The sequence below is a fragment of the Psittacula echo genome, assembly GCF_963264785.1.
Source record: "Psittacula echo genome assembly, chromosome: 5".
NCBI classification, from domain to species: domain Eukaryota; kingdom Metazoa; phylum Chordata; class Aves; order Psittaciformes; family Psittacidae; genus Psittacula; species Psittacula echo.
Genome location: NC_137739.1, coordinates 81,376,742 through 81,401,709, shown reverse-complemented (window position 1 = coordinate 81,401,709; position 24,968 = coordinate 81,376,742). Strand labels below are relative to the sequence as shown.

The 24,968-nt window shown below is 38.2% G+C and overlaps 1 protein-coding gene across 1 annotated transcript in view; it reads left to right on the top strand.

The window, feature by feature from the left end:
- STARD9 (StAR related lipid transfer domain containing 9) overlaps window positions 1-24,968 on the top strand; it is a gene marked incomplete at its 5' end in the record, with an annotated part of 104,679 nt that overhangs the window by 43,006 nt on the left and 36,705 nt on the right. The window contains 13 exons of the mRNA XM_080618790.1: window positions 5,945-6,061; window positions 8,056-8,088; window positions 8,179-8,240; window positions 8,857-8,969; window positions 13,909-13,978; window positions 16,530-16,602; window positions 17,501-17,568; window positions 18,499-18,596; window positions 18,803-19,003; window positions 19,403-19,500; window positions 20,299-20,376; window positions 21,210-21,284; window positions 21,980-22,159. Coding sequence (XP_080474916.1) covers window positions 5,945-6,061; window positions 8,056-8,088; window positions 8,179-8,240; window positions 8,857-8,969; window positions 13,909-13,978; window positions 16,530-16,602; window positions 17,501-17,568; window positions 18,499-18,596; window positions 18,803-19,003; window positions 19,403-19,500; window positions 20,299-20,376; window positions 21,210-21,284; window positions 21,980-22,159 — 1,266 coding nt within the window. The remainder of the gene's footprint in view (window positions 1-5,944; window positions 6,062-8,055; window positions 8,089-8,178; window positions 8,241-8,856; window positions 8,970-13,908; window positions 13,979-16,529; window positions 16,603-17,500; window positions 17,569-18,498; window positions 18,597-18,802; window positions 19,004-19,402; window positions 19,501-20,298; window positions 20,377-21,209; window positions 21,285-21,979; window positions 22,160-24,968) is intronic.

The following is a 24,968-nucleotide window of genomic DNA, read 5'->3' as shown; positions in this document are numbered from 1 at the left end:
TACGAGTCTGCTATTCTTTACTTGAGCAGTAATTTTCCTTGGATGACATGGAATATTGTAAGACTACAAGATTTTACACTGGAGCTTTGTTGAAACAACTTGTCTGAAGAGAAATGATGCCAATTGAGGAAGGGGAAGAAACAGAAAGGGAAGAAAGATGCTGAGGAAGTCACCAGTACTCCAGTGCACTGGTTATGCATTTAGGAAATAAGTTTTTCTGCATCAGAAAGATGGTGTAACTGTTGAAGCCATTGACAATCACAAGGTCCTTCTGCACTTCTGGGCAAGGGTATTCTCAGGTTCTCATATTAACTGTTGCAGATTGCACTTGTGCTGCCCAAGGCTTCGAACTTTGCCTGGGTAGCGATTGCATATCTGATATGCTCAAGTATGATATATATTTTGGCCTGGTGGTATAAACAGGGGACTGAAAAAGTTTATATGTGTTTAAAGGGCATAAACATATCAATTGTACAAATAGCTTCAAAAAATCATCAAGAAAACAAGTAATATCAAGCTGAATATGTTTATATTTTTATATATATATATAGTAGCAGTATATATATATATATATATATATAGTAGCAGTAGTCTCCCTGGTACATTAATCTGTAAACCTTAAATTGTTTTTAAAAAACACATTTAATTTAAAATTGTCTGGTTTTCTAATATGGACAAGGGCAAAATACAAATACTGTAGTTTTCAGAAATTAAATTCTGTGATTCTTTAAGTAGGACGTAGTCACAAAACTTAGTTTGCTGCTTAAGAGTTGGTAGGCCTTGTACCTTAATATGTACTTAAATCATCTTTTTAATACATTCCAATATGGTTTCTTAAGGGCAGGATTCCTGTTGCAGTTTTTCTACACGCTTCTAATATATAGTTACACAACTGCACAACTTCTTATGTAAGATTTCACAATGAGCAGCTTAACTTGCCTGTTCTGCAAACGCTTAGACTCTCTCAACTATTTCTTGTATCTTCTAATGGAACACTGAAATAAGTTTTGAATTTTTTAAGTGTTCTGTTGCTATACTTGAAGTAGATGTTTCTTACCTAATGTAAAACAGCTTCAACCCCAAATATGTTCATATTGCAGCAACTTGGACAGAATTTTGGTGTGTGTGAACTACATGGTTGAGACATTTTATCTACTAGACTAAACCTTTCTCTTTTTCCAGTTTGTACTGAAAGTCTGGCAATAAGGACTAACCTGTGTGGCACAGGATTTGTTAGATTTGAACTGGAACCTATCCACTTTGTTGTATGTGAGCAAAGTACCTTGAATGATAGCAGTTTTCTTAATGCCCTCTCCTAACTGAGAAAGGCATGTTTTTTCCACTATTAGGACAGTTGATAGGTAATAAATTGTAGAATGCTTCACAGATCATCGTGGGATATGGACCAGATACAGCTGGGCAAGTGCAGGAACAAGGCATAGCAAAGCCAGTTAAAGCTTTGTTGAAAGCAGCATTCAGCATGGAACAAAACCTAACAGTGCCAGTCACACAGAGCAGCCATGCAGGGAAGACATAGTTTTCTCTGCCAAATGGAGTGTTCTCTGCAGTAAGCCATATCCAACTCATGGCCTTTGAAAAACCTCATCTTCCTGACGCTTTATTTCAGAAGTCACTTGGGTGAACCCCGGAAGAACTTTATTTTTTTTTCCTTCTCTCATAATCAACAGAAACCATGATTTGATCCATTATATCATGAAATATGTTACTACATATGTCCCAAATGATTAATTGTAGTCCTTTTTGTATAATCAGCAGCTGTTGATACTGATGGGTATTTGAATTAATGCCTCTGATATTAGCACAGAAAAAGCTTTGATTTCAATTACCCTCCTTTATCTTTAAACAAGCCAGAAATAAATTGCTGTGCTTCACTTTGTTTTTTCTGCAGTACACTTAAACAAAGAGTTTTTTCTGACAAAATTGAGACTGTATTCAATTAAATGAATTGTAGTTTATTCTCACAAAAGGAAAGTGAGTAATTTACCAAAAAGAACAAACACAAAGCAGTACAAATAAGCTTTTAATAGGATTTTAGTAAATAATTCTTGAAGTTCTCATTCATTATCATCATACGGTTATGGCACTGTTTTCAGAGTAATCTAATTTTGCTTGTAATAATACGTCTTCTCTCAATGCCTAATTCAAAAAGGACTGATTTGAAACATATTTGAATTGAAGTGTCTGAGTAGCCATGTGTATTTAATAGAGAGTAAATGTAACACAGCTTTGCTTAAGTGGGATTTGGAGTTAGATGTTCTTTCAGAGTCCAATGTATGTGGAGAGAGAGCAAGCACACAATAATTTGCACTTTTGGCTTAAGTTGCTATGGATGTTCTAAGATCCCAAGGAATTTTATGAACACCAGGAGAACATCCCACGATTTTCTGCTAATGAATAGCATTATTCCTATTTTACCTGAAGGAAAATGGGGACATTTAAACTTTGAGTTGCATAAAGTTTCAACAATAGTTCGTCTAAAATTCCAATTTCAATGCCCAGATGACATTGCTAGTGTTGCTATTGGAAGGCTTGCCACCCTGTGAAGATTTCGTTTCATTGTAATTAAATCAATTAATAACTCTCCACAATCCACTATGAACCTGCAGAGAGGAGGACAGCTCTTAATGAGAGAACTGTCGTAGAATCAAGATACTTCTCTAGGCTGCTTTTATCCCGATTATAAGAGGTTCTATCATGTGAAGTACAGGTTTCTAAACTGATGTGGAATATATTAGCTTGTTTTAGGCCACTTCTGTGTACAGCAAACCAAGGAAAATTCCTGAATTTATTCCATGTTGATACTCTGAAGGGAAGTGGTCATAGACCTGCCTTGCTCGTGTTACTCCAAGATAACACTGAGAGAGTAAGCTAAGAGCAACAGGGCTAATGGCACAGTTTGATAAATTTATTCAATTGTTATTTTTAAGTGGGGCTCCCATAGGTGAAGTAAAACCAGATGATGATAAGTAAAAACAGATGTTGAAACGCTGCTACAAGCAACCTCCAAGAAAACCCAACCCCCAGCCTAATCCCTGCAGTTATATTTTCCCACAACTTGAAAAGCAAGTCTCATGGACAAAGTGCTGCCTATGATCTTATTTTATAATTTCCAGTATGTATTGGAATACAGCTCAGGCTGTTAAAATCCCTGGGGGTAAACTTCCCTCTTCTTCTCTTAAATTATGCACTTTACTTCCATAGTGTCACCTTAAAATTGACACTTCCAAGTGCCTCTCAGTAGCTTTCTTCTCCACCGTTCATTTTTTAAGCCCCTGCTCTCTCTTTTTTGTGTGCTGCTGGCTTCTTCACACATATTCTAAACCTTTGTGATGGCAGATAATGTATATCCATGTCTCTTTTTATACAGGTATTTGTAAAGGTAGTGTGGTTTGGGTTTGGTTTTTTTTTAATATGGCTGATGTTTATTAGATGAAAGTGGTATGTTGGCTGCTTCAGCATAAACTTTAACCATCATGCTAATATGTCAGTTATGTGTTCAGTCGTTTATCGACTGTGTACAATGGAGTCATTTTGCTAGTTGTATTACTCCAGGGTTTTTTCCTTTCTGTCTGTAAAAGTTGATCTTTTTATGGCATATTGTCCTTTGTGAGGAATTATTAGCCAGATGTGCTGCAAATGAACTACTAGTTCTCAGTGTATATTCTGGACTGCTGGCTTGGAACTAATTATTCAAGAACATAGATAAGTTTTTCCCAGTAATAAATCTGATACAATTAAGGCATGTATAATGCCACTGCCTCCCATGGACTAGCAAATGTGCATATGCTCATGAGTACTACCTGCATGCTGCCTGTGACTCCCCCCACTCCATGCCCGTAGCTGGCAGACAGGCCCTGGGGATAGCAATTCTCCACTCAGGTGCTTATACTGACACTCACTTGTTTCACTTCAGCCACCCTAGTAACTGGTATCTGCAACGCAGGTCTTGGCACTCATGCTTCCCTCTCCAGCTGTTGATAGAGACCCTCATACCACTCCAGTTACCCTAGCGGCTGGGACATAGATCCTGAGACACATTGTCCCACCCTAATTGCTGGCACTTAGATTCCTACTTGCTTGAGGTGCTGGCACCATAGATGTGGGGGACATATTACTTGAGGCTGACTTCAGTTGCTGGCCAGAATTTACTTCTTCCAGTAGCTGGACTCCACACACTATAGCCTAGTCAATGGCTATACCAGCTCCCTATACTGAGACACTCACTGCCATCATTTGCAGGCAACACTGATGTGATGGCCCTATAAGCTGAGGTCTTCTGATTTCAATGCTGGTCTCAGATTCACTTCAGGCACTGAGCTCAGTCAGACAGGTGTACTGATCTACTGGTGTTTACATGGGACCAGCCCCTTCTCCTTCCTGACTCCCTCACCTTAAATATTTCACAATAATTTGCATAGCCCTGCAGGTCCCCTCAAATATCCCAAATCCTTCTGTTGCTCCTGTTTTCTCCATAACTTATGTTATGGTTATGAAATCCAGGTTGGCCCTCTCCAAAGCTATGGTTCAGTTTCTTAATGGCCTATCCAGTAGTGCCTGGAGAGTTTGTCACTGTTTTTGTTATCCCTTATCTATTACTTTTGTGTTCATGTGTTTTGTTTATGACTTTCTCTGTACTCTTCAAACAGAAAAGTTCCTTGATCTGATAATGCTATTGAAGGAGATGCTCTGACATGCCACATGCCCTTACAAATAAGGCAAGGGTAGCCAAATTCTGCTGAATGGCAGTGCTATTGGTTCTTCAGCTAGAAATTTTCATCTTGGCCCAGTTTGAGTTGAAATAGGATCTGAAAAGTCTTGGTAGAAGGTTTTTAATCTCTTTTCTGGGCAGTTTAGGTGAAGTGGTATATTTATGAAATACATTTTACTATTGATTTTTCTATCAGGTTTAGTACATTCATCTCTCCATTGGAGAAGCAAATGACTTGGCAATCAGTGAGATTTCCCAGCAGTGAAGCACAGGAATCCTGTTATCTCTCTCTAAATGCTCACTAGTTTTCTACATAAATGGCAAAACCATTGATACTTGTAACAATTGTTCTGAAAGGCCAAAGGGGTTGGCACCTGCCTGCTGGATACTTTTGATCCATCATGCACTCCATATCAGATCTTACCAGGTGTCCTTTCAGCTGGTCTGTGGTGAGGCTTTGATATGCAGAAAGCATGGTCACAATGTGGGGAGAGATGTGTCACCAAAAAGGGAACAGGGAAAGCAGAAGGAATGACTCTTCAGATCTTGCTGTATGGCTGTGATGATCCAACTTTTGTAGCCACGGTGGGACCAGTGCAAGCTTTGAAAGTGCCTGGAGGCTGACACTGATTTGGTGGTAACAGTTCCTGGCTCTGATTGCAATGATCAGAAGGCGGCATGTCACTAAGTGTGTGGTATAAACAGAAAACAAAGCATTTAGTCTTTGGTGTGGTGCTGCTTACTGATCAGAGGGGTCAGATAGAAGTATTGTTGGGTGAGGTCTCCTTGCAGGCTATGGGTTAGACTTCACTTTGCTTTTGACCTGTAATTGTGATGCCTAATGTTCCACTAACATCATTGCTTCAAAGAGGCTTGATCATGCCTTTCTGCCAGATTTATGCTGAAGACTGTAAAACACGAGGTGGGGGAGATACTTAAGAATTCGTATGGTCCAAGTATGCAATGAGAGACAGCAGGATAAGAAGCACTATTAAACACTACTGCTCAGTGTCAGCACTGTGCTTGGCATACCAACATCTGGGAGAAGACCTAACAAGTGAATGCTGAGCACTTAACATTGTGTCTGATAAATCAGAAAGACAAATACTGTGAAGATCCTTGTTCCCATGGAGTTACTGAAGCTGAAAGATCTACAAGCCATGCAGAGAGAGGCATGTTATTCATAGACTATTTTGTTTCTTTTGGTCTTTTCAGGTGTTCCAGGACCTTGGCACTTCTGTGTTGTCGGGTGCATTCAGAGGATACAACATCTGCCTCTTTGCTTATGGACAGACAGGCTCAGGAAAGACTTACACAATGATGGGAACACCTGTGAGTTACTCCATTCATTTTACACTTAGGGTTGAGGGCGGGATGTCCAGCAGAATCATTGCTTTATTTTTAAACTGTGATTATGGTGCTTGTGTTGAGCAGAATGCTTATACATGCTTTGTTTGGTAGTTATATATAGAAAATGAGAGTTAAGCCTTTATATTTAGGTAAATAATGTAGCATCAGCTAACAACACTAGAAAATGAGGCATAGCTTAGTATTTCTTCTAGATAGCCTTCATCTTACTGTTTATGAATCTTACTGCCTATGTTAGAGGACAAAAAACTATCCATGCTGTGTTTTAGGAACGTAGCTCAATATAATACAAAGTATTCATTCTCAGAAATTTTTGGCAGTCTGAGCTATGCTGAAATTAAATTGCTTTCACAAATAAAACTGGATTGAATCCTGAGAAATACTTTTGTAGCAGGCTTCATTATCTACTTGAGACATTTATCGGTTGCAGAAGTTATCCTTTGGCTGTGGAAACTTCATTTCCAGTTTTGAAATGTATTCGAACGGTGTTTGCAGAAGCTGTTACATTTTGATTCTTGTCTACCAGAAACCACTTAAAGTGCATTTTAATCTTGGTACTCAGATTGATGGCTGAGGATCCTCAGTTGACAATTCCCTGTGTTCTGCTGCAGCACAAGGCAATTTGATCTCTATTCATAAATATTCTTGGCTGTAGGTGAAACATGCCCCTAAAAAAGTCACATTTTATTTAACAGCTTGTGTGAGTAGACCACTATTTCCTACACCCATGGGAGTAAGTTTTAAAGGTGAAATAAGGGTAAAATTTGTTCAAACCCCGAAGATAAGAAAAAGACTGTTCTGTCATGGCTTGAGCTTTTGGCAAGATTTGGATTTTAAAAATTGTGTTTTCCCCACAGACATCAGCAATAGGATTTTGTTTAATCATGACTGGATTATCCCTTCGTTTTGTGCAAAATCAGGCTTAACTCCATAGAAGCCTGAACAATTGTTAAAATTGGGTATCTCAGCAACTCTGATTGGCCACATCTTGAAATTACCATTATTTCTAAGGTAATTTCCTGGTGTAATGTTTCAAAGAGATTTCTGGCTTATAAAGTGATTTCTTGCCCCAGTGGAATCCTGCTTTGGTCTGATCTCTAATAGCATGTATTCAGTGTGAAACAGTGTTCAAAACAAGTGTTTGGTATAAGCTGGACTTTTTCCACCGTGGTCTACTTGATGAACCTGGACTTTCTCCCCTTCAAAAAAGGGAGCCTTCTAAAAGCCTTTCATGCTACTCAGCAAGCAGATCCCACCTAGGCCATAGAGTCTGTTGTAGGGTGTGTTGGCACTGTGATCACTCATGATCAATCATGTCATAAGAACAGTTTATCACACAAAAACACACCATTACTTCAGTGTTGACTGTATGGGCAAAGTTTAAATCACCTAGTTTGGGTACTGTTAGGCCGTATCCCATTCTCTCTGAGAGACCAGATTTATAAATCTAGAACGTAAGGCTGTTCCAAGTCTATTCTGTGATGCCATAGCATAAAGAAATAGAAGTAGAATAAGGAAAAACCAAAACATTCCTGACCAGTCAAGCTATTTACAGTGTTGGCTTGGCATCGTCTAGACTGCAACATCTCTGACATAGGCATGTCCAAGCAGCTCGTGGATTTAACCCAAACATCTAAACTTCTCATTGATGCTATACGTGTACTCTAAAATAGCTTTTGCTAAAAAGAACATTTGCACTGAATCTGCTGGTATTGCACAGCACATGAGCATCTGCAATGTTTCAAGTGCAAGATGCCTTCAGCTGAAGTAGGAATTGCCATGGTGTGCTGAACTACAGTCCGGGGCAGTTTGTGTTGTAATCCACCGATACAGTCATTACTTCAGTGCTACACTATGACTCTGTCCTTTTCTTACAACTTGGCTTTTATTTAGAAATAACTTTTGCAAGAGTGATAGCAAGTATATTGCTTAATTGTCTTTCTGTTTAGTATTTGAAGGCATCCATTGGGCTGACACCTCGTATATGTGAGGTACTTCTTTTTTATTTCACTTGCATTTATTTAAGCAAGATTATTTTTCTTAATGGATTTAAAATTTACAGAAGCTTATGGTTTGTACAGGGCCTTTTTTCAAGGAAAGATGATTACACAGACCAGACAGCATCTTGCAGAGTAAAGGTCAGGTAAGTGTGTCACTGTTTTGGGCAATACTATAAATGCTTTCAACAACATATTCCTGTAATCAAAGAAAGTCAAGAGTGGTTTATTTTGGTTTTGTTTTCTCAGATGGTAATAACTTTGGAACAAAGGGGAGAGCACAGAGGAAGGATGAGAAAGTGTTGGGTTTAGTTTTCCATCTCAGCATAGCTCTTTGGATGCTGTCTCTTCACTTTCGTGTATACAGCTGAAATAGGAGTGCAATAGGAGTGCATCAAAAATGGGCTTCCTGTTTGTTTAACTGCTAAATTTGAGTCGTAATTCTACATTCCATTCTTATTCACTATTCCCATTGATCTAATGAAACATTATGTTTGGAAATCTGGCGATTTGAACTCACTAATGTTAAAAAAGCACATTTTATGAATTTTTAAATAAATACTGTATGCCTCTTGCTTCTTGGAAATTTGCTATTATGAGTTCTTTCTACATGTGCTGCATGGGAAGGGGCAGTAATAGGATAATGAAAATTGATTAATTGACTTTATCATGAAAGATTCAGGTGGTTACATTGTCTAAATATACACTGTTGGGGTTTTTTTTCCCCATTGTGTGCATTTAACTTTTTTTTGTGCTTTTCAGTTTTCTTGAAATCTATAATGAGCGTGTCCGAGATTTGTTGAAACAATCAGACCAAAAGAAACCTTACACACTTAGAGTCCGAGAGCACCCTGAAACAGGACCATATGTACAAGGTAAGAGCAGGCTTCGCAACTAGCATCAGAATTTCAAGTAAATATTGATCAGGTCTGTATGTATCTTTGCATATGTTCCTGGTGTGATTCTGGATTGCTTCTACTATTCTATCAATGCAAAATAACACAGAGTAGCTTTACAGCGGAGACTACTAGGAAGAGCCTTTTCCAAGCTGATGGAAGTTTCAAAAATCACTGAGTTTGTTTAGAAAGTAAATGCATGTATTTCCTTTTCCAGGTACCTTATATCTAGTGAGTGGAATTCCCAAATTGCCTCTGGTATCAGATTTTGCTGCTGCTTGGCTGGCTAGTAAATGGGTAGTAACACTTGGGGGTATGCATTTTGTATGCAAAATTTTATTAGTCCTGTCACGTTAGTTAAAATACCGATTTGTTTGGGCTGTTAAATACAGTTCTTGCCTCTGCATGTTTTGTGAATTCCTTTTGTTCTCTCTGGTTCACTTTTTCTCCCTCTCTTTTTCTTTATCATGGTATTGCCCATCAGATTGTTGTCCTCACTTCAGAGATTAAGGCAAGATATGACAACAGGTAGAGCGATTTGACTGAGTGCTTGGAGCCTGGAATTTCCAGCTCTCATTCCCTGGGCACCAGCAGTATTGGTCATAGTACGTCTAACAACAGACAGTTGTTTCCAATTCCTCATCTCAAAATTTGAAATAAGCACTTGGGAAGCATTGAACTTGCATGGTCTTATACACAAGGGACTATCTGGCATTCTGGTTATTTCAGCTGTGCTTTCCCAGCCCTCTTTAAACAGCATCCTGTTTAAGGAGAGTTGGAAAATAGATGAATTGATGGTCTCATTAGTATGGCAAACTTATCATTCTTTGAAAAGCAGATTTGTAGACATTTGGCTTTTATTGAGGTCTTTCCAAGATTCTTTCTACCTGCTTGTTATCGGACAACTTCATTGTTGGTGGAGTACAGATACTAATTATTTTCCTTTAGCAGCTGCTCATTCACCACACAAGAAAAGGTCTTTAAACTGCTTCCTTCCTTGGCAATTTCCATCCCTTTTCTCAGGCCTTATATCTCCAGTGATTCCTTGGCTGCATATAACTGAGTTTCCCTGCTTTAAAAGAAAATGAAGTTATAGCTTCTACCAATGGGCTGGCTTGCCTTTTGTCACTATTTTGTCTTCATCTGGAGCCTTCCAGGCCAAATCTGTGACTGCTTTTATAGTTCTGTTTTTTGTTTGTTTGTTCTTGTGTTAGTGGATTTTGTTTGGTTATGGTTTGCTTTTTGGTTTTTTGTTTTTGGGTTTTTTTTTTTAATTTAATTTTTACCCCTTTTGAATAAAGATTTTGGGCACAACTAAAAACTTTAAGAGAAGCAATTTTATACTAGAGTCCTGAAATATCCCAAAGAATTCCCCAATTGATTAGATTTTGTAAAATAAGGGGGGAAAGATAATGGAAAAAGATGAATCTAGATAATATTTGCCTGCTTTGGCCATGTTTGCAAATCCAGCATGAATACTTTATTTTAGAAGATTCTCTCCCTCTGTATCTTATGACAGCCTCCAAAAATAATTATGCAAATGCCTGTAAGAAAAAATTTAATTTTAATGATAAATGTGCATTTTTAGAAAAATTGATCACATGCGTGGAAAATGAAGTAATTTCTCTGCTGAAGGTATCAGAGGGTATAATTAGATGCTGTTAGTCAATTAGATGCTTAGGCCAACAGTCAGATGGCCTAGGGTTTTTCTTTTTTAGATATGTGTATATAAGTGTATATTAATAAATAAACATGCTTATGTACAGTTTGTTCAATTAAGAACTGTAACAGTTTGCTTTCCTTGAGGCAACCCTGATGCCTTTTGGGGAGAGGGACTAATAAGGAAGATATGATTACATGGCTCCTTTTGGAGCTGCACTCGTTAGATCACATCAACAGTAAGCAGCAATGAGCAGGTCCAGAGGTCTTTTGAATGCAGGTGAGGAGTACAGCCAGCTGGATATTATTAACGTCAGATTCCAGAAAATGAAGTGTTTCACAACACTGGTACAAAATGCCCTTTTCAATTGCAGTAATATTTTGCTGCAATCAATAACTACTGATCTCTGTAATGAGGGCCATCTACATGCTGAAGGCGTCTTTGGCAGTGTTATATGTAGTTTCTCTGCAGCATCAGAGAGAGTACGTGCAAGTATATTGTTTCCAATAGCTAGATGGCTGAGATCAGAATTGCCAGCAAGCTTACTAGAAGGGGAGCTTGTTTTGTATTTTGTTTGTATTCTCCTTCCAGGTAGTTTGCTGTATGGAAGAAATAAAAATGGTGAACATGAGCAAAGCTCAGAAATTTCCCATTATTTCCCCATAGATCCAGTATGGTAAGGGCTAGCATCTCTATTTGCATCATACTTCTTGCAAGCCATCAGTGATTTTAAGGTTTGCTGATTTTGGTCAGGAGCTTCCCAGTGTACCGTTAGTTTTAGTTGTGTGTTTATTATCAGTGATGTCCAGAGTACAGTTAGCCCTGGGTGAAGAACAGACAGAGAGGAAAATGGGAAAACTTAACCCCTTTCAGGATGCTTAGATGGTTCTGGCAATGCATTTTCCGTTTGCAAGCCCAGTCAGGAAGTCCCAGCTCAAGTATTTTGAATTGTTTCCAGCCCATCATTTTTCCACGTAAAGGCTGTGAGATTGGAGCCTTTAAAATGCTGAAAGTGTTTCAGTGCTTTGGGTTGGAATCATTTCAAACTTCTCCCTCACAGATGGTTGCACCGTTAAGGAATCGGCCTCTCTTAAACCAGGAAATGATGCAATCTATTTTGTTACTCTGAGACAGATTTCTGGGGAGATCCTTTCTTACTCCAAGGCAGATTTCTAGATGAGCAAGTGGTTTTGATCTTTCTACGGGACTTGAAAGTCACCTTCTTTTTTCTAGCAGCCAGCAGAACACTTTGTCATTTCTTTTCAGAGACACTTACAGTATTTCACTTGCCTTATTGAAAAACTAAATGTTTTGCTAGATTCACTATTCCAGTACTAATGGAAATGTAGGTAGGTAAGAATTTCTTCTGTGCCTTCATTTTATAGCTGGATTTTTATTCCGTTAAATGAAACCCTGAAAAAGGCTCTGGGAAAACAATATATGATAGTTTCCATATCCTGAGCTTTGAAGATCCCAGTGCTGTTGGAAAAATAATGGGCCTCTTTCTCAAATGGAAAATGTGATGACTTCTGGAATGAATGTATTGTAAAGGGACACCACAGAGCAGAAGAAATGCTTTTGTTTGAGAATCATCCTATACTGTGCATAGTGTACACACTGCAGTTAAGAGTTTTTTGAAGTGTGGATGATCCAAAAGTATTTCCCCTCTCCTCTCTGTGTGTGTATTGCAGACTAAAATAAATTCCCATCTTTGGCTTAGGTTTTGCTTTCATTTCATTCCATTGTTCAGCCTGAGGAAGAGAAGCTGCGTGGAGACCTCACAGCAGCTTTCCAGTGTCTGACAGGGGCCTACAAGGATAACAGAGAGGGACTCCTCGTCAGGGACTGTAGCAATAAGACAAGGGGTAATGGGTTCAAACTGAAACAGGAGAAGTTTAGGTTAGATATAAGGAAGAAGTTCTTCACTGTGAGGGTGGTGAGGCACTGGAATGGGTTCCTGAGAAGCTGTGGCTGCACCATCCCTGGCAGTATTCAAAGCCAGATTGGATGGGGCTTGGGTCAATCTGCTCTGGTGGAAGGTGCCCATGGCAGGAGGTTGGAACTAGATGATCTTAAGGTCCTTTTCCAGCCCTAATTGTTCTATGATTCTATGATTTAAAGTCAAACAAGCTGTTATGATGTAAGGATAGGCTCTAACAATGCCAGAAGTTCTTATTTCAGTATTGTTGAACTTTATATTCATTTTGATTTACATTAGTAGATTAATGATTTTATCCAAATATATCAGATTTTTTAGTACTCTGCCTTCATCCGCTCTTTTTTGGCCTACGATAAAACAAACCAAACCTAAATCAGTATGGGGGGAGGAAGTAGCCCTGGATTCCAGCTGTGGGGTAAAACATGATGCAGAGGAGTGTCTTATTAGGTACTTAAGACAAAGACTTGCTTCACAGCTCAGGTGGTTTTTTTAGGAGTCACTGCAGTACCAGTGATAACTAATCATTACCGTAGAATGCAAACGAGACATATTAATCTGTATTGCTGTGAAATACAAGCCTGGTGAGGTTAATTTTGTGTGTCTGTTGGAATTTGCGTTGTGCAAGGGGCTGGCAGTGCCGCAGCAGCACACTGCCCTCCTCCGGGGCCCTGTTAGTCACAACCGCCACTCCACCACAGCAGGCTTTCAATGCAGTATTTCTTTTCATTTGTTTTCGGTGGGGTTTTTTCCCCACTTAAAAATAAAATCAAATGAAAAATTTAAAACTGGAAGCAGGAGATCTGAAAAGGTCGGATGTTTCGTATCATTATTTATGTCCGCTCTAGGGAGAAAAGAGCATGAAGGCTCGTGAGTTGCAGGCTCAAACCTAGTTAAGTAAATGGTAGATATTCTCAGGGGTTGGTTGCTAATTCTGTTGTGTGAACGGAGCCATTATCCAGAGGCAATGGCAAAAAGCTTCTTTACAGGGTCTGTACCCAATTAGTAGCAGTGACATAGCCGAAAATTTCTCACAGAGTTTTAGTTATACTGGTTTTAGATACCATTTTTCTGCTGACAGGTTGGAAAAATGCCCGCACTTTGAAGGCAAAAGGCATTTTTTATAGTGATGTCACTGCCTCTGAAGGATTTTATCTGCATCATTTTATCTTATTTTTAAATAAATGGTTACTCTAGTTGAAAGACTACTTGTAGCACAGACTGGCCTCCCAGCAGAGCATCCTCATGCTCCTGTTGTTGGGTAAACTGGTTGAAACTTCCTGAAAAAAATATGCATATAACTCTTTTTAAATCTTTGACAGGATTGACTCAACATTTAGTTACAGACTACAAGCAAGTTGTAGAACTTCTAGAAGAAGGAATAGCTAAAAGGTATTTTATAAAACAAACCAGCTCTGTCTTTATTTAACACTTCTTTCACCATGTGTTGATTTCATTGAGGCTTGTTTTACTGACTGTTGCCAATGCTTTTCATGATATGATGTCAGATTTGCTGTGTATGATGTGCACATAAGATGTTACATACCCTCATATTATCCACAGTAAGAGCTACAAGTACTCATGAAGTTGTTTCTTCAAAACTGATCTCATGCTGGCTTACCCAGAAAATTCAACCATCTGTCTGGGACAAAAAATGCATGCCAGGGAAGTGTTTTGCTGTAAACAGACTTAAGTTTTTCTTCTCCACTTGCTCTTGACACTTTAGACTGGCTTTCAACTCACTTGTTAGTGTAACTTAGTAATTTAATACTGCTGAGAAGATAGTTTATTTGTATTTAATTTATAAAAGTATTTGTTTTGTAATTATTTGGTTTGACTTTCATAAGCATTTAAGTTCTTAGTACAGGTCATGCACATTTGCTATGGGAGAACTGTGGGAATTACTAATGAAGCCAATGATTTTGGCTCTCGTTAGTCAAGGCACTTTTTTACTTTTTCAACAGGGAGCCTTGGATATCAGTACAACTGCTGTAAAGGATCCTCCAAATACAAATCACAGTTCCAAAATTGATATTAAGTATTATCAGAAAAGAGGTCAAGATTCTAGAATACCAGTGATGCTGAGAAGTAAATAAAAACTAAGCTGCATTATCACAAAAACAAAATATACAGATAGCAGAAAATAGCAGAACTGAGTTTTACTGCTTCTGCTTCTAGCAATCAGTAAATGCAATTCTATAGTAAGAAGAGCCTTTTTCAGACTAACACCAAAATCCCAAGTTGTCTCATTGCTAAGGAAATAGAAGATGCAGAGAAAACAAAATCAGAATTTCAGTGTTTTGTGTGGTTTTGTGATGTTGAAGTTTCAAACTTTATCACTTGCATGAAACCAAGGAGTGTTGTCTTTTTCTGAGGAACATTCCAAAAACTTATTTGGAATATACAGGAAACTGCTGTTTACCTATAGTCTTCGTTTTTGTGAAGTAGCACATTGTAAATGCAAACAAACTAATTTAAACCACCTGCAGTCTGAGAAATGATGCCAAATGAACATGACGGCTCCAGGTTTGACTATGCAGGAAAAATACAGATGGGGAGCTCTGCTTGAACATGGGTGGTGCCTTTCGTGGCTGAGAGGGCAACTCCTGTACTAATAACAAGCAAAGTTTATTGAAGGCGTATTTTCAACCAGTTGGTTTTATCAGGCCATCTCCAGCCCTGCTCTGGCTCCGCCTGTCCGTTATAAAATAAACAAATACGATTTTCTATAGGCAGTCATTATTTTTGTTGTTGCTCTCAGTGCTATTATTTTTACTTTTGACACTTTACAAGACCTAGTCTCAAATGCTTAAGAACAAAATTTCAAAATGCAGAAAATACAAATTTCCCTATTTCCATAAGCATAGCCCTCATGCTGTGTTAAGCTAAGCAACCAATGAGTCTAGGTAGTACTATTAGAGCAGTTAAATATATTAAAATGTACACCACATGCCGTGATGAAATACAACATATAAAAATCTAACGCATACATTCTCCCATAAAAATGCTCACATAGGTTGTGATTAGTTGAGATATGAACTTGTCCTCTGCTTATGAGTATTGTCAGAGGTGAGAAGTCAGTACTAACACTTCCTCCTCCAAATCCTGGTGCATTTTCTGTTTCTCTTTTGCTTTATAAACTTCAGTGCTGTTCCCTTATATTCTCTGTCCACTGTAGAGCTGTGTTTTGTCTTCTGCCATTCACATAATTGTTTGCCTTCCTCCTCCAACATCTGGAGACCAGTTCATGTTCTGCTGCTTCCTCAGCTTAGGCTAACATATGACCATGAAGCACTAGACTGCCTGTAATTTTTGGCAGTGCCTGCTTATGTGGCTGTGAAGGTGTAAGAAGCAGAGTGCAATAGGGAGGAGAGTCCTGGGTTCAGCCTCCTGTGTCTGATGCTCAGCAGTATACACACAGCTGCGCGCTCTCTGCTGTCTAGTGCAACTGGTCACTGCAGGACTCTTGACAGCTGGGTTTAATACAAAACCATGGTTCCACAGTCCTTATCTGCACTACTAACATTGCCTGCTCTTGAGGGCAAGCTTGGCAAAACTGATACTGAAGGCTGCACATGGGGACAATATGGAGAAAATGTACTGGGCCAGTATATTCAGTGGTGTTGAGGGTGAGCTGTATGATGCTATTGCTGACTGTACTTCTCTGCTGTATTCTACCTTACACCACACTTTACAGTTGTGCTATAAAGGCGCTTTAAGATATTTCTTCAGATTGCTGCTAGTGGACAAAACCACCTCCAGCTGACCCTTAGTTTCCACCCTTCCAGGTCCTCTGCCAAACACTGTGATCAGATCCAAGAATACAGCCTACCGTAGTCTCCAAGTTTCGCATTCCTTCGTCTTCATTTCTGCTGTTATTTTTGCTTTTCCTGAATACAAGGAAATAAACCTTTGTAATTGAATGGTTTGTTCTTCTTTCTAGAATCACAGCAGCTACACATATTCACAATGCTAGCAGCAGATCCCATGCTATCTTCACCATCCACTACACTCAGGTTAGCTAAAAATAATCCAGCTTCCTTTTCTCTTTGCTCTCAAAAAGCATTGTTCAGTGTGTTGTGCATTGTTTACTTCTCACTGTTTTGCACTGTTTGTAATAATCTCTGTAGAAGTTGTTACTTATTTCCTTTGGATGACACTGCAGATGTGTTACACTTCCTAGACTGCTTGATGTGTTGAGTGTTTACTGAGGTATTCTTGTTCTTTTATGCAAGCTTATAGTCAGAAGTGATGCCAAAGATTTCTGTAAAAAGAAGTGTTTGGAGTTTTAATCAGCCCTTTGAAATGTAATACCCAGTCTAGTGTGCTGTGAAAATTACGTGTGAATATGTTTGATGTTATATTATGTTTAGGATCCTTAATTGAAATATAGCATTAGTTTAACATCAAAATTTTGTATCTGTCCAGCTTTTCAGATGTGCTCATCTCTTTAGCATTTGGCATCCACTACTCTCCCAGAGACAATGCACCCTTTCTCTGGAGGAATTATATCCTTCTCTGGCAGGGAAGTCGTTCAGTGATCCAATAGACCTTTTCTATCTCACACTTCTAACATCCTGTAATCACAGAACATTTTGGGCTATTTTTCAGTAGTTTCACAAAAGACCTTTGGAATACATTAGTGGAAAATAACTGCAAGATCTACAAGAAAGCCTTTCACAGTCGCTAGGCAGTAAGGTTTTTTTTTCAAGAGGAAATCAGCATAAGAGGGTGGTTTCTCTGCTGGGTGAGAAAGCTGTTGAGTTAATGGTTTGAGCATAGTCAATGGGTCAAGGTCACAAAGAAAGGCAGTGAGACAGTCATGTACAGCTCAGTTTCAAACAAATGAATACATCTCTTTTATTTTCGTTAATTAAGAGGAATAATCTTCCTTATTTACATTTTTATCTTTAGGCTATATTGGAGAATAATCTCCCCTCTGAAATTGCAAGCAAGATCAACTTAGTGGACCTTGCAGGCAGGTAATTAAGATACTGAAGGTCAAACAGGTAATTTTCTCTGAAGATGGTACTGCCTAAAAGATGAAATTTAATATTTTAAAACTTCATTAAACTAACAATAAGCCTGACTTTTGTATACAGTAACAAGGAATATTGAGCTGTCTCTGTCTCTGTTCTTGTGCATTGGATATTCGATTTCATTGGAGAAGGGAGTTCCTGGGTCTCAAGATCCAATACTGTGCTGTTACATACATTTAAGTAATTCCATTCTACCCTGTATTCTTGTTAAGCGGATATTCTAGTAGCTCTTGGTGGAATTATCAAATCTGAGCTTGAAAAGAAAGAGAAAAAAAGGAATGTATTCCTCATGGCTGCCTAGCATGGACAGGGTTAAATAGTCATATCTCACTGCTTATGTTCATGTTCCAAAGTCTGTAAGTCTCTGCTCTTAGCTGTGCATTTCATTGAGGAACATGGATTTATGCTGAATGTGACAGAGAACGGAAAGAAGAGTTACAGAACAGTTGGAGAACAGGACATTTTTCTTTCTCAAGAACGTAAATTGCCATGTATGTCTGAACAGAGGAAGTAGTACTGAGGGGATATACAGACTTTTGCACAGAGCCAATCTAGACTTGCATTGTAAATATATGTTGGTTTTTTTTAATTCAGAACACCTATGATTGGGTTGCCCACTTCAGGCTTAAACTTATGTTTTGATGGGTGTTTAACAGTAGTTCATGCCAATGACATTTGCTCATGGCTGTTTGGACTTTCTGAGCCAGAGCTCAATATAAATAATTCAAAGCACATGGGTTTTAATTACAAAACTTGTAATTTCTGTTTTCTTGTATGTCAGGAAAATACATAATGTTTTCATATTGATTGTATGTTAATAATTAAGCATTTTTGTTTGGTTTGCACTGTCTTTTACATGCTTGTATGCTACAGTGAAAGAGCTGATCCCAGTTACTGTAAAGATCGTATTACCGAAGGTGCCAATATTAACAAGTCATTAGTTACACTTGGAATTGTCATCTCCACTTTAGGTAAGCACAGTAGTTCTTTATATTGAAGGGTAGTGATAAAAGCCTAGGACTCCCTCACCATGTGTTGTCTTAATGTTTCTCTATATTTACAACAAAAAGCTGAACAGAACAGCTGTATGGCATCTTCAGAAATTGTAATGACATCTAAGAAATTTAAATAGAAAAAGAAAACTCCTTTCCTGAGCTCTGTGGTATTTCTCCTTCAGCACAAAATTCACAGATGTTCAGCAGCTGTCAGAGCATAAACACCATAACAAGTGAAGGGGACAGCAGTCATGCAGACAGTCCTTCCACAAGCAGCATCAGTGGGACCAGGCGACCGGCTTACATTCCATACCGTGACTCCATCCTCACCTGGCTTCTGAAGGACAGTCTAGGGGGCAACTCCAAGACCATTATGATTGCCAGTGAGTATGGTTTCTATTCCCTTTTAGGATCTTTCCCTACATTACCCACTTAAAATACATCTCTACTCCAGTGAGAAGACAGGTATATCACTTAGGATCTGTCCTTGGTTTTCATAAATACTTCATAGGATACTCAAGGAAATTAGAAGACATGTTGCTTGTGCATGAATTTAAGCTTCAGAGACTTTCCAAGGTCATAGCTTTGAAGTGTGTTATTCAGTTATAAATACAATCTTGAGAAGACATTTTCTATGGGCTTGATGAAATATCCCTAAGGATATTTTTGGGTTTGTTTTTTAAAGAAGCAAGACTGAAAAAATCCACCTTTTTCAAAAGTGATTGGTTAAACTGGTTACTTTTTAAAATACTGCTTCTTTTCTATTTGTTTTCTGTCGGTAGCTATCTCTCCTGCCAGCTCCAGCTACAACGAGACCATGAGTACCTTGAGATATGCTTCAAATGCCAAAAATATTATCAACAAGCCCAGAGTGAATGAGGTGAGGCTTTGAGTTCTGCTTTTCATTCTTGTTTTGTTTTGTTCTGTGTATTATTTCAGGTTTATTCACTGTATCTGCACTCTCAATAAGGTTTGTACTCCTTTTTCCCATGTTAATGGAAGCTAAATAGGACCCTGGATATTATAGAAAGATCATGCTAGATCCCTTCAGCTAGTTGCCTTCTTCCCCTCACTGCAAACCAACCTGAGCCAAAGTGTCACTGACATTTGAGAGAAAGCTGACGCTTTGACTCAAGAATTTCCCTGAACTGTTTGCAAAAAGCTGGTCTCCAGACACTGCCTGTGCAGAGATGCTTACACTGAAAGTGAGATAAATGCCTCCGCACAAACAGGCAGGAAATGCTTTGTGTATCAGTTGGAAGGCCTTTTAGTACCTTGGTTGGTGACATTCTCACTTAGTTTCCTCTAGTCTGGTTCTGTCCTCTGCATGAGAGAAATAACAGCATTTTTTTGACCTGATGGGACTATTTTGAAGATAAATCCAAAAAAGTAGTGATGTATCCAGCTGTCATTATAATGGGAACAAATACTACGTTATGTCTGTGTTCAGAAAAGAGATGGAACAGAGTTTATGGGAAAAAAACCCCTATCAAAGATGGGAAGCACCTGTACCTAGGCAGTGCATTCCAGGGGCCTGGCAGGGTGAATGGAGCAAGGAGTACTGCTTGAGTGTGCCTGTTCTCCTTTCCTCCCAGCTCTTGGAACAGCTCTGCATTGATTCTTTAGCTAGAATTTTTTAAAGAATAATTTTTCCAACATCTGTGTCTCAATGTTTCAGGATGCAAATGTAAAACTGATCAGAGAACTACGAGAAGAAATTGATAGGTTGAAAACTATGCTGATGAGCTTTGAACTGGTACGTAGGAACACTTCCCAGCTGCAGCTCTAATCAAGCTTTAGGTAGCTACAGTCACTTACTTTGTCTTATCTGCTTACCTTACCACGTTTATTGCAACTGGAGAGAAATTAAACTGTTCTGTGTGATTTCACAATGTTTATAAGGCTAACTGCATTTCTGTCAATTCACTTTTTTCTGTCATTATATTGATAACCCTGAAGGATAAGCATTTGTGGAATGATTTGGAAGGATTTTCTTGTCTTGCATGGAGTCAGCTGGTGGTGTTGTCCAAAAATATAATGAAATAGAAGTATTTTATTTGTAGGGATATGAAAGTACCAAGACAGTACAAAATATTAAGCTTTGATGTGATTTCCCTGCCAGACTTGTTACAATCCTCCTTCCCAAAAAAAGTGAAGTAATAGACCTCAACAGTACTTTGGAAGTTTCACCTTTCCTGCACATTTTGACCCCAAATGAAGTTGTAAGCCCTCACAATATAGCTGAAACTCTGTTTTTCTCCTTTGGAACAATAATAATAACAACAGCACCTTTGTTTTCAATGCCATGGGAGAGCACATTTTGCTGGGAGAGACTGGAACTACAGTCCAGGATTTATTTACACAGAAGTATCTCTCTATTAATGCACTTTCACCAGTTTTTCACAAGAACTTGCATGCCATACCTAGAGAGGTGTAGGCTAGATGCTAGAAGGCAGCATCAAACATTTGTATATCTTGTCTTTGCTTCTGCTGAATTCATGTCCTTGAAATCCTGGAGTGAAAGATCATGCCTGCCAGTTGTGGATAAGGTAACTAACATGTAGATCTTGGTGGCTGTTGTTTGTACAGAGGAATTCCAGTCCTTCTTGGAGCGATGACAGGGATGGAAATCTGACCGAGCTGGTTCTTCAGAATGAAATGAAGGTGTGTATGAACTATTTGGTGCTGTAACTCTTTTGTTTCACTGGTCTGGGGGAAAGCATTGCTATAGTTCTGAAATCTGAGAATGTTTTTGTCCTAATTCTTTCCTGTTTGTTCTGAATATGCAGGCAACTGCCATCCTTAATGCACGCTGGGTGCTCGCTACCAATTTGTTGTGAAAGTCTCATGTCCTTGATGTGATACTGTCCATTGCGTATCACTAAGTCTGCACAATCTACTCCCTGTTTGAAAGGTGTCTTGACATACGACAGTAATTAATTATACAGAGCTCTTCTAATATTAAAGTCACCCAGTTTATTCAAAGAAAATTATTGTACAGTCACCAAATTACTAAGATTTGATCGCTGGTGACCTGGAAAGGTTTTGGAAATCTAAATGTCAAGATTTGCTTAAAGACAGGCAAAATAACTAGTTAGCATGATCGTACATCTTTCTTACATTCTGGGAAACTAGTCTTCAATAGATTAAAACTTCTTCAGTAGGTGGTAGTACAGTTTTTACCTCATTATTTTTGTTGCCACAGAAATGTACTGCAATTATAAATACACCTGCATTGCTACCAGTGAAAGAATTTTGCATCCAGTAATTGGAAAAATAATGCTGTTCTGAAGGAATTTTTATATGAGAAAAATTAGCCTGTTTAATAAGTAAAATAGTTTTCTTTTCTATTATTTAAGATTGAGCAATTGACCAAAGATTGGACAAGCAAGTGGACAGACATGAAAGCCATCATGGAAGAATACAGTGTGGATATCAACAAAAAAAAAGCTGGAGTAACAATAGATTCTAGTTTACCTCATCTAATGGCCATGGATGATGATATCCTCAGCACAGGAGTAGTGCTATATCATCTCAGGGTGAGATACTGAGGTCATACTGAGCAAAAAATGTGTTAAATATAGTTGAAAATCATGTCTCTGATTCTGTGATCTGTCTACTAATGAAGTATCTTAATCCAAATCTAGATTTTGTGCTACTCGATACAATTTAGGGATAAGGGATTTTTTTTTCCTATTTGAAATGGAAATCATGTTTTTCTGTATCATGTTGAAAGAGAAGACTTACTAATTTTTGTCATGCCAGCACAAAGAAATCATACCAGGTAATAATTAGGGACCAAGTAATAATATCTAGAGATGATCAACGTGCAACTTGAACTACTCAAATCCTGCGTTAACGTTAAGCATGCTAATTTTGACAACACCTTAAGTAATTTGCAGATACTTATTATTGTTAATGGAGAAACCTCATTTGAAGGGTCACCTTCTGAAGTCATTAGTGTCTGTCTGTCACACTAACATCTTTGTCCCCTCTTTCTTTGCTCCTAGATGCTGCCTTTTCTTTTCTTTGTGCTTTGCATCTTTTAGACTCTGGTGTGTATTACCTTCATCTGAACAGCAAGAAGGTAAAACATTAGTGGTTTCTTACATATTAGGGCTTCAGCATATAACAGTACTTCGCATTGCACTTCTAGAGAGAAGTCGTGGCAGCGGCTTTCGGATTATGTAGAATAAACATTTTGTTATGCTTTTAGTGTCTTGATATGCCAAGCTCTTAATTGCACTAATCAATGCTGTGCCTATGCTCAAGAAACCCTTCTTAGGTCTGTTCTTTTTTTGTTCTGGCTTTCATTAACAAAAATATGTGTTTTCCCTGTAATTTCACTGAGCTTTTTGCGTTGTTTAAAAATATGGGATTTGTTTTAGAAAAAGATATACCTGAAAAACTTTTTTGAAAGTTGGAGTACTCCCAAAACTGAAGGGGGAAAGCAGTTTCAGTCTTTATGGATTTATAATGTGCCTTGGGAATTCTACACTTAGTCAGGAAGTGCTGCAGAAGAGGGGAACAATGTAAAAACACTTCAAAAGATCTGAAGATGTACCTCAATATGTTCAGATGAAGTTGTGAGTTCATGTCATCTGAATCATCTTTCGCTTTTTCAGGTAGAATACTCAATATTAAATTAGGAAAGAGTATAAATCTTTAAATTACTATCTTAGTAACAGCTTTGGAAAAATTGAAATCAACATGGACCTGGGTTTTGGCAGGTTTTGTTTTGTTTTCTTCTTTAAGTTGATTTAGTTTGCTTGTATTGCATCTGTCCCCTTCTTCTCAGCTGCAGTTTTTAATTGTACTTAAACTCTCACAGAGTCACTCCACTCACTGGGATACTATTGTGAATTTTGTGAGCCAAGACTGCTGTAATATACTTTTCTGAATTAAATTGTGTTAGCAAAGAGTTATTTCAGTACATTGGAAAAAAAGTTTCTTTTGAAATTACAATAAATATTTCTTTGCTTAGTCAAGAATATAATTGATAAAGAAGACTTTTAGGAGTTGGTTTACTTCTCTTTGTCTAAAATACATGTTGTTGACTCACTTGATTGTGTGAGATGAGACAAAGGCAATATGGATTCTAAGTTTTCTTCAAGTTGTGGCCAAGCCAGGTGGGTATTTTGTGGTTGAGTCCACTGAACATTAAGCTGATACCTAACTTGATAATTACTCCAAAGCAGGGTCACTGGGCACAATCCAGATTTCAGTCTTTCTGGCAAGGGTGTCTGAGCAGGGCTTGTATTACAAGAGGTCTGTTAATTGGCTCAGACAGCTGAGCTCTGTGAGGAACTGAATGATAGTAATTCCATTTCCCTCCAGTGCACAAAACCACTGTTGTTTACCCATAATTACCTGTAACTGCATTGTCTTGCGGTAATGTACAACTCCCTTTTTCCCAGTCTTCAGGCTTCTGATTGCTATTTCTTGCTTAATCTTTAAATCAGGGCTATAATATGCTTGGAGCAGAAAGCGTATTCAATTTGTTCTAATTAGAGCACAAAAGTCAAATAGTTTAGTGACCATAATTAATCTTAGTATGACTGAAAGAGTTGCCACTAAAGTCATTGTAGAGCACATTCACTAATCAGTTTACAATAATCAAGTGTAGTGTTTCTTCAGAGCTGGGAAATGATCTTGCTTTATTTTCCTAAGGAAGAAGATAGAACTGGTAACGGAACATTCAAGACAGGTGGCAAATTCATTGATTTTTTGGGGGTATTTTTTTCTCATAGTATTAAATGACTCTTTATTGATATTTGCACTGTACCTTAAGAATATTGTCTCTATTCTGTCATTGGCCCATAATATGCTTTGAGCCTGCTTGATCTGGAGACTTTTGTTCCTGGGCAGGAAGTAAGAACTTTTCTTTGAAGTTATTGAATCTTCAAGTTTGGGGACTTGCCCATATACCATACCATAATCATCAAGATGACTTGTAATAAATGTCATTTAAGTTTCAGAAAAGAGATTCTTGTTTAGTAGTTAGTTTGAAGAATTCATAATCTATGAAAGTTCCCTTACAAAACAGGAATCCTGTTACTTTTTTATCTGAAAAGCCCAGTTAACCAAATAATTTTGCAACTTCTTTTTTCCTACATGGTTATTTATGAAAAGAATTATCTCATTTCTGCGTACATCAAGTCTCACTTCAAAGCATCAGAATGTGTGTTTATATTCAAAACATTTTATCAAGCACAGTCCAAAAATCATCCACTGGGATTTACTTCATCTACTGTAGTCATAATAGGAGAATCTGATATAGCTACAGGATAAGAAGTAATAGCATTGCTATGGGGGACAGCAGGCTGAAGTATTGCAAAGCAGTAGATA